General features: G+C 37.7%; 4 protein-coding genes across 4 annotated transcripts; all 4 read right to left on the reverse strand.

The window, feature by feature from the left end:
• On the reverse strand, positions 313-2,389 carry LOC104776622. Its single transcript, XM_010500719.2, has 2 exons — positions 1,958-2,389; positions 313-1,861 (listed from the first exon to the last, which is right to left on the reverse strand). Exon 2 carries the CDS (start codon positions 1,859-1,861, stop codon positions 455-457), a length of 1,407 nt encoding a protein of 468 aa, XP_010499021.1. The 5' UTR covers positions 1,958-2,389; the 3' UTR covers positions 313-454.
• Positions 3,051-4,237, reverse strand: LOC104776624 (CLAVATA3/ESR (CLE)-related protein 9-like). The gene has a single exon (XM_010500720.2). It carries the CDS (start codon positions 4,006-4,008, stop codon positions 3,643-3,645), a length of 366 nt encoding a protein of 121 aa, XP_010499022.1. The 5' UTR covers positions 4,009-4,237; the 3' UTR covers positions 3,051-3,642.
• On the reverse strand, positions 5,036-6,085 carry LOC104778869. Its single transcript, XM_010503285.1, has one exon. The coding sequence runs from the start codon at positions 6,083-6,085 to the stop codon at positions 5,036-5,038; it is 1,050 nt and encodes a 349-aa protein (XP_010501587.1).
• On the reverse strand, positions 6,724-8,313 carry LOC104776625 (zinc finger protein ZAT1-like). The gene is made up of 2 exons (XM_010500721.1): positions 8,278-8,313; positions 6,724-8,186 (listed from the first exon to the last, which is right to left on the reverse strand). The coding sequence occupies exon 2, from the start codon at positions 8,165-8,167 to the stop codon at positions 6,893-6,895; it is 1,275 nt and encodes a 424-aa protein (XP_010499023.1). The 5' UTR covers positions 8,168-8,186; positions 8,278-8,313; the 3' UTR covers positions 6,724-6,892.

Raw genomic sequence — 8,313 nt, forward strand, 5'->3', positions numbered from 1 at the left:
TATCATAACGCTTCTCCAATTTAAACTTAGCCAGCCCAAAACATGATTTGATTCTATATACGTCACATCAATTTAATCTAGGTCACAACACTTAATTGGTTGCGTGTTACATATGTTATCTACACCAAATTAGATCAAAGGAGGGTCCATACATATGTTTTACGATAGTTTTGTTTTGTCTGCAAGAATCACTTAAAAGAAAGAAACTTTATAAGGAACACTTTTGCCAAGAGTTTCTTCTTAGAGGCCAATAAAATGTGGTCCTTCTTAGAGGTTCACTTGCTCTATTTCAGTTGGATTATCATTGAACTCTGCCACAAAAGCACCAAGCTTTTATATGATTATGAACATATAAAAGAAGACTTTGATTTACCTTCGAAACCAAAAGCATTCTTGAATCTGAAACAGAAGAATAGATAAACAGAAAAGAAACAATGGAGAAACCAAAAATCAATCATTCATCAATAGGAGCAGGAAGATTGAGATCGATGAGTGTATGCATCTCATGAGCTACTTCGTGTTGAATCACCAAAGTCCTGTGTTCTTGATTCCCAATGAAATGTGATCTCTTGTGACCACCTAAAGCTTGTCCTGATTTAAACACCCTGAAGCAAATTGGGCACTCGTGACCTTTGCTTTTCTTCTTTACAGTACCACTTGCTTTCTTAACAATTGGGGACTTACTATGATGAATCTTGATAGTTCGGTTTGTGTCCGCACAAGAATCAGTATCCAACAAACTATGCTCACCACTGTCATAGACAGATTCGCTGAACTCGTACTTGATTTTCTTACGACCATAAGAAGGAAAGCCTCGTTTGCTTTTCCTCAGGTCATACTTTGAAGAAGAACGACCTGATCCTGATCCTCCTGACCCTGACCCTCCTTCCTTATACCATTCCTTTCTGAATCTGTTCATGTCCTTATCCTGTTTTGTTGGGGAGCTGTTGAACCCGGATCCAGATCCCATTACAGCCTTGTTATCAAACCCACTGTTCCTGGTGAACCCATCAACAGAAACATCTGAGTCCAACTTCTTTGGTCCATTCCTGAAGTAGCCAGAATCAGAATTATCTGAATCATAAAGAACACCACCATTATCCTCACCAGATCTCGTCTTGTTATCCACAACAAGTTTGTTCTTGTTACAGAACGCTTCAACATTGTTCACATTGAACATCTTAAGCAGTTCTCCTGAAGATGACTTAGTCTCAAGAACCACAGAGTTGTTGTCAGATGACTCAGGGAAAGAGTTCACCATCAAGTTATGTCCTTTCTTGAAACCAGAATCCATCGACAGCATCATCAGGGACAATGCCGTTTCCTTCTGCTCAGGCTCAATCTCAGAAGCATCAGAAAATGCTGAACTGAATTGGTTCATGATACCATTATCATCACCAACAACAAAAGCAGCTTTGTGGTGATGCTTCACAACAACCCTCTTGGATCTTCGTCTGATAGGAGAGGAAGAAGCCTCAGTATCAGATTGACTGTCCATGACAAGCTTCTCTCTCTCAGAGTGACAAGCCATGTGACCACAAAGAGCTTTAGAAGAAACAAAACCTTTACCACATTCTCTGCAACAAAGAAGCTGCTGCTGCTGCTGCTGATGTTTGAGAGCCATGATCTGTCTGTGATCCACAAACCTCTTGTTCTTTTTAGGATTCTCTCTGAGACCGTAACTAGATTGACCACCATTATCATCAACCATCTTGAGCTTATTAGACTCATCATCCTCATCATGAGAATCAACTGAGTTCTCGGTCATGTGAGTTCTGATGTGACCTCCAAGTGATTTCCCACAAGCAAACCTCTTGCTACAGAACTTGCAAACAAACTTCCTCTCTTTGAACTGTTCCATCTGATCAAACAAACAAAGATATATGATAAGCCTGCAGGATCATCATAAGAACAAGAAAAAAGTGAAATTAATGAGAGAAGCCACTAATATACATACCTCATGAAAATCTTGAAAGAAAGCTTCTTCAGATGCTAAGACAAGGAGGAGGAAGAGAATCAAGCAGAAAGCTTGATACTATTCCCAGAGAAGATGAGAGTTTGGGAGATGTAACAGTAGTCTTGTTAACTAGAGATCCTACCATCAAGCAAAAGAGGAACACAAAAACAGGAAACAAATAAAACAGACTTTGAAATTTCCTCAATATCTAAAGTTAGCAGATTTGCTTTCTTTTTGGGGTTGGGATTTATGATGAAGAGATTAAGTAATAATAATATGATTACAATTATATGCATAAAAATTTATCATCTAATTTTTCTTACATTAATAATTTAAAAAGAAAAAAAAAAAAGATTAGGAGAGAAATGAATGAGTGAAGACGTGACCATTGTCTTAGGCCGATTTCAGCTAAAGAGTGAGAAAGCTATACACGCTTTTATTTGTTAGTCTGTTTTTGGTATAAAAGCCAACCAAATTAAATATGTAAGACTGTAAGAGATTAATTAGCAAATTAATCCAAAATAAGAATTTTAAGATCCGATCCGATCCGATCCGACACTCTTTAGCTGCCTCAATCCATCATTTTGTTGCGATTAGACCGGTCCGGTCCAGAGATTCGAAAGTCCATATAAGTCTACAACCCCCCCAAAAAAAGTGATACTACTAGACAAAATACTCAATTTTTTTTTTAAAGTAGAAATGTACAAACAAAAGATCATAACTTTTTATGTTTCACAATTTTCTTCTTGGTTTTTATTTGGTTTACACAATATGTTCATCATCATCTTAAAACGTGTAAATTTTTTTTTCTTTGTCCATCTACAACTCATACACGCACATTTAAATCAACTGAGGCTCCTACGATACGAACTAGTAATACACACTTTGCAATAAATATTAAAATTAGAATTGTACAATTTAAAATTAGTAATTTTGTTGGTTAAATTGGATAATAACACGGTGCCAACATTAGTGAAAGTAACTAGACATACAAAATCTGGTTGGCAAAAAATAGAAATAGTTTAGAAAATAGGAAATCGCAATTCACAAGTTACATAAGATAAAAAAATAAAAATCCATATGTTTGCTGACTTATACTAGTGTGACCTATTGACAGAGACAAGCGAAATAAATACCTTTACAGTGAGATATAACACGAGAGAGAGAAGAGCTTGCATATGCATATGCACCCCATTATTCATAGATAGACCAATGGAAACTTCAGAGTTACATAAATACAACTCCCAAATTAATGGAACTCATGCTTTCTCCACTTCTCTTCTCTCCCAACCATACTATAACTCTTTTTTTCTTTCTTCCACAACTTGCTTTCAAAATTATAATTTAATTATTTTCTCATCAGAAAGACCTTTCCAAAAATACATACTATTTCCAAGATTGTTTCCACACTCTCAACAAAGCCCAAAAACAAGCGTGGAAATAGTAACAATATCTCCTCATAACGTAGGACTCCTCTCCATTACAAGATCAAAGAGATTAGAATCAAGAAAAGATCCGCAAAGAAGATCAAGAAAAAATCTATGAAAACACACATATATGATCTCTCTCTTGAACATAAAGTCCAAGAAACGTCAAAAAAATGTGTTAATTAGAAAGAAATGAAAGAAGATGTAACAAGGGTCTCTGTATATATGTATTATGTATAGAAACTTGAGGATAGGGTTTTAGTTGTGAAGCGGGTTTGGACCGGAGGGAACAAGTCTTTTGTCGACGCCGTACCTTGGGTCGATCTCTGGCGGAGGAGGAGAAAGAATTGGCTGCTTCCGACTGCTGCGGTGGATTCTCTGAAGCTCAATGCACATAGAACGCGCGTACGGACGAGTAAAGGAGTCGCACGAACCGTGAGGAGTCACGTAGTATGGGTGGTGAACCCTAGGGACGAATCGGTGGGTTCGGTAACGGTAGCTACTTGATGTTATGTTTCCTTCGGCGACTGTTGCAGCAGAAGCGGTGGAGGTTTTGAGAAGTAAAGAGACGAAAAGAAGAAGGATCAAGATCGGACGGTGCTTATGAGTCGTCGTTTTCGTCATTCTTTGGTTTCCAAGAGAGAGCGAGAGAGAGAGAGAGAGAGAGAAAGAGAGAGAGAGAGAGAGAGAGAGAGAAAGTGAGAAGTGTGTTGTTCTTGGAGAAGGAAAAGTTTAAAAACTTGAGAGAGGGAAGAAAAATTTGGTGGATATACAAAAATTGGGATTTAAATGCAACACAGAAGATGCACATGAATCGATGTTATGACGGTTTGATTTAGTAAATGAGAGGGCAAAACTGGTTATACACAAATGTGGGTCACCTTTGCTTAGTTTCGTTTTCATAGACATAAATACCAACCCGTGAAACTTTATAGTATACATTTCCATCGATTTATTTCACTTTTTGTAGGCTGTAGCTTTTTACAATACGTACAAACTCATGGGTCTACTACGTATTTTACATGAAATGTGTAGACAAGAACCTTCGTACAAGAGAAGTAACAAGAGAACGCTTTTTTTAGTTGTTTCGTGAGTCTCAAGCTATCTATAGAGAATCCATCACAAAGTATTATAATATAGTAAAAATACCACATTTGGTGTCTACGAATGTTTTGGGTTCTCCATTTGTTTATTTTGCTCCTCCTCCTGTCAGTTGAATCAACATCTTAAAATTGAACACATGAACACAATTCTTTTGCTATTACGTTGCTGTTGAAATCAAAACAACATCATTAAAAATGGCTCTTGTCTTGACTTTGGCCTTATAGGTGAAAGCTGGAAAACGAAAATAGAAAACTTAAAGGTGACAGCTAACTTTGAAGACAAGAAGAATGAATCTCTCAGTAGGAAACAAGAAAGGTCTCTAGAAAGCTGAAGATACATCAACACTTGAATTCCTAAAGAAAAGAAGTGGCTCTAGCTATGTGATAAGCATCTATTACATGAACAAATCAAAAAACGTTTTGATCTACCTTTCAAAACTTAAGCAACTTATAAAAGTCTGGAGCAAGCAAACAAACAAAAAGAGGGTATGAAATGAAACACCAGAGAGAACAAGAAACCGGGATGAGTTCTAGTTTCAGGTTTCGATTCATTCATCATCAGTATCTGAATATTCAACAAGCCTGAGATCGATTTTGTTAGGCATTTCAGCTACTTGGTTGTGTTCTCGGTTCCCAGTGTAATGTGATCTCACGTGACAATCTAAAGCTTCGACTGATTTGAACACCTTGGAGCAAATTGGGCACTCATGACTTTTGCTTTCCTTCTCTTCACCACCTGCTTTCTCAACCACTGGAGATTTGCTATCTCTGAACCTATGAATCTTGCTTTTTGTGTCTTCACGTGAATCAGTTTCATACTTTGATCCTCCCTCATCACCATTCCTGAACCTGTTCATAGAGTTGTTCAATCCAGATCCAAATCCAGTGTTCCTACGAGATCCGTCAACAGAGATGTCTGCGTCAGAATCAGAGCCATCTGAACCATAGAGAATAACACCTTCAGCAGATCTCAACTGGTCATCGTCTGCAACTTTATCTTTCTCTGAAACTTGACTCTTCACATAAGAGATCGTTATAAGCTTCTTTCCTGAAGATGACTTAGTCTTAACAACCTCAAAGTCGTCCTCATGCATAGAGTTCATCACAAAGTTATGTCTTTCCTCGTAACTAGAATATTCTTCCGACTTTATCATCATGAAAGTATAAGCCGCCACACTAACATCTTGGCCTATATCAGAACCAAAAGACAAGATCTCATTACTAAAAGATTCTGAATCTGATGATCTTATCATCACTCTGTTGGACCTTTTCCTCGTAGTCTCAGAGTCAGTATCAGATTGGCTATCTAGCAAAATCGCATCTCGCTCACTGTGACAAGCCATGTGATCTTCAAGAGCTTTCAAAGAAACGAACTTTTTGCGACATATCGTGCAATCTTGTTGTTGTTGTTGTTGTTTCTGCTTCTCTCTCTGACGACCCACCAAGCTCTTCTTCTTGTTGCCATTGTAACGATCTGAATCAACTGAATCCTTCTTGTTCGAATAATGGATCCTAATGTGACCTCCGCGTCCTTGCGCAGAAGCAAACGCCCTGTTACAGAACATGCACACAAACTTCTTCTCTTCCCCTTCATCCATATCTTCTCTTTGACAAAATGATCAAACACAAAACAAGCAAGAATCAAGAAAAAGAGGTTTCTTTACGAAACTTTTTCAAAAGAACCCATTAGTTGTAAAAAGTTCATACTGAATGGGAGTGCCTCAAATCAAAATCAATGCTTGCACAAACCGAAAAAACTGTAAAATTCCCCCAAATGCTACAAGAGAACGTGTTTTTGAGTTGTTTCGTGAGTCTCAAGCTATCTCTTGGGTCTTTACTTCGCTTCAATGGGGTGAGGCCATAAACAGGCCCAACAAGAGTCTTATCTGATTCCCTAACTATTAGTTAAAATACCAAAATTGGTCTTTAAAAATGTTTTGGGTTTTCTATTTATTTATTTTGTTTCTTTCCTCCTTTTTCAGTTGAATCAATATCTTAAATTAAACACAATTTTTTTGTTGTTGTTGTTGTTTTTAAAATCAAAAACATCATCATAAGTGTGAATAGGTGTTATCTTGTAGCATTTGGTGTGAAAGCTGGAAAAAATTGAAAACTTTAAGGTGACAGCTTTTCTTTTGTAGACAAGAAGAATGAAGCTCTCAGTAAGAAACAGGAAAGGTCCCTAGAAAGCTGAAGATAATATACATCCAACACTTGAATTCATAAAAGCAAAGAATTGGCTCTAACTGATGAATAGCTTTATATGAACAAATCAAAAAATACTTCTTGATCTAGCTATCTTACAAACCTTGAGCAATTTTTAAAATGTGGAGCAAGAGAAACAAGCTAAAAAAGAGGGGAAACAAACACCTGAGAGAACATTATAAGCCTGATGAGTTCTAGTTTCAGGTTCTCTGATTCCATTGATCAATATCTGAAGCAGGAACATTGAGATTAATTTGGTTACGGATTTCAGATACTTGGTTGTGTTCTTGATTCTCATAAGAATGTGATCTCTTGTGACCACCTAAAGCTTGGCCTGATTTGAACACCCTGAAGCAAATTGGGCACTCGTGACTTGTCTTCTTTTCACCACCTGCTTTCTTTACCACTGGAGATTTACTATCTCTGTACCTATGAATCTTACTGTTTGTGTCTGCACATAAATCAGTTTCATAAGAACACAAGTCCTTTTTGCTTTTGCTCAGCTCATACAGTGATCCTTTCTTATCACTATTCCTGAACCTGTGCAATGTGTTGATGAATTCAGATCCAAATCCAGTGTTCCTAAGAGATCCCTCAACTGAAATGTCCGAGTCCGACTTCTTTGGACCATTCATGAAGTAATCAGAATCAGAGCCATCTGAATCACAGAGACTAACACCGTTATCATTAGCATATCTCAACTGATCATCTGTCTCTATAACTTGACTCTTCACATTTAAGTTCTTTAGCTCCTCTCCTGAAGATGACTTGGTCTCAACAATCCCAGAGTTGTTTTCAGATGACTCACCCAGAGAGTTCATCACCAAGTTACGTCTTTTCTTGAAACTAGAACCTCTCGACAACACCATCAACAAATAAGCCCCCTCTCCAACTTCTTGGTCTATATCAGAATCAAAAGACAAGCTCCCATTACTAAAAGATTCTGAATTTGATCTTCTCATCACTCTCTTGGACCTTTTAAGAGCTGAGGAAGTCTCAGAGTCAGTATCAGATTGGCTATCGATCAACATCTTCTCTCCCTCAGAGTGACAAGCCATGTGAGCGCTAATAGCTTTCAAAGAAGCAAACCCTTTATCACATATCTTGCAAAAAAACTGTTGTTTATGTTTATGAGCCATCACCCTCCTAGACCTTTTCCTCAAAGGAGCTGAGGAAGTCTCAGACTCATCAGTATCAGATTGGCTATCCTGCAACATCTTCTCTCCCTCACAGTGACAAACCATGTGAGCTCTAAGAGCTTTCAAAGAAACAAACTTTTTACGACATCTCCTGCAACAAACTTGTTGCTTCTCTCTCTGATCCACCAACCTCTTCTTCTTGACGCGATTGAAACGATCTGAATCAACTGAATTCTCGTTCGAGTGGATCCTAATGTGACCACCGAGTGCTTTCCCAGAAGGAAACGTCTTGTAACAGAACTTACACACAAACTTCTTCTCTTTCCCTTCATCCATATCTTCTTCTCTTAGACAACTGATCAAACACAAAACAAGAAAGAATTACAAAAAGGCTTTTTCTCAAAAGAACCCATCTTTTTCTAAAATCCTGAATGAGCGAGCTTTACCTCAAATCAATATCTCTGAACAACTAATGCTGCACA

This window comes from Camelina sativa, chromosome 3, assembly GCF_000633955.1.
Source record: "Camelina sativa cultivar DH55 chromosome 3, Cs, whole genome shotgun sequence".
NCBI classification, from domain to species: Eukaryota; Viridiplantae; Streptophyta; class Magnoliopsida; order Brassicales; family Brassicaceae; genus Camelina; species Camelina sativa.

Excerpts from the sequence above, each read along its gene's own strand:
- LOC104776622 (XM_010500719.2), bottom strand. The coding sequence starts at position 1,861 with ATGGAACAGTTCAAAGAGAGGAAGTTTGTTTGCAAGTTCTGTAGCAAG.
- LOC104776625 (XM_010500721.1), bottom strand. The coding sequence starts at position 8,167 with ATGGATGAAGGGAAAGAGAAGAAGTTTGTGTGTAAGTTCTGTTACAAG.
- LOC104776624 (XM_010500720.2), bottom strand. The coding sequence starts at position 4,008 with ATGACGAAAACGACGACTCATAAGCACCGTCCGATCTTGATCCTTCTT.
- LOC104778869 (XM_010503285.1), bottom strand. The coding sequence starts at position 6,085 with ATGGATGAAGGGGAAGAGAAGAAGTTTGTGTGCATGTTCTGTAACAGG.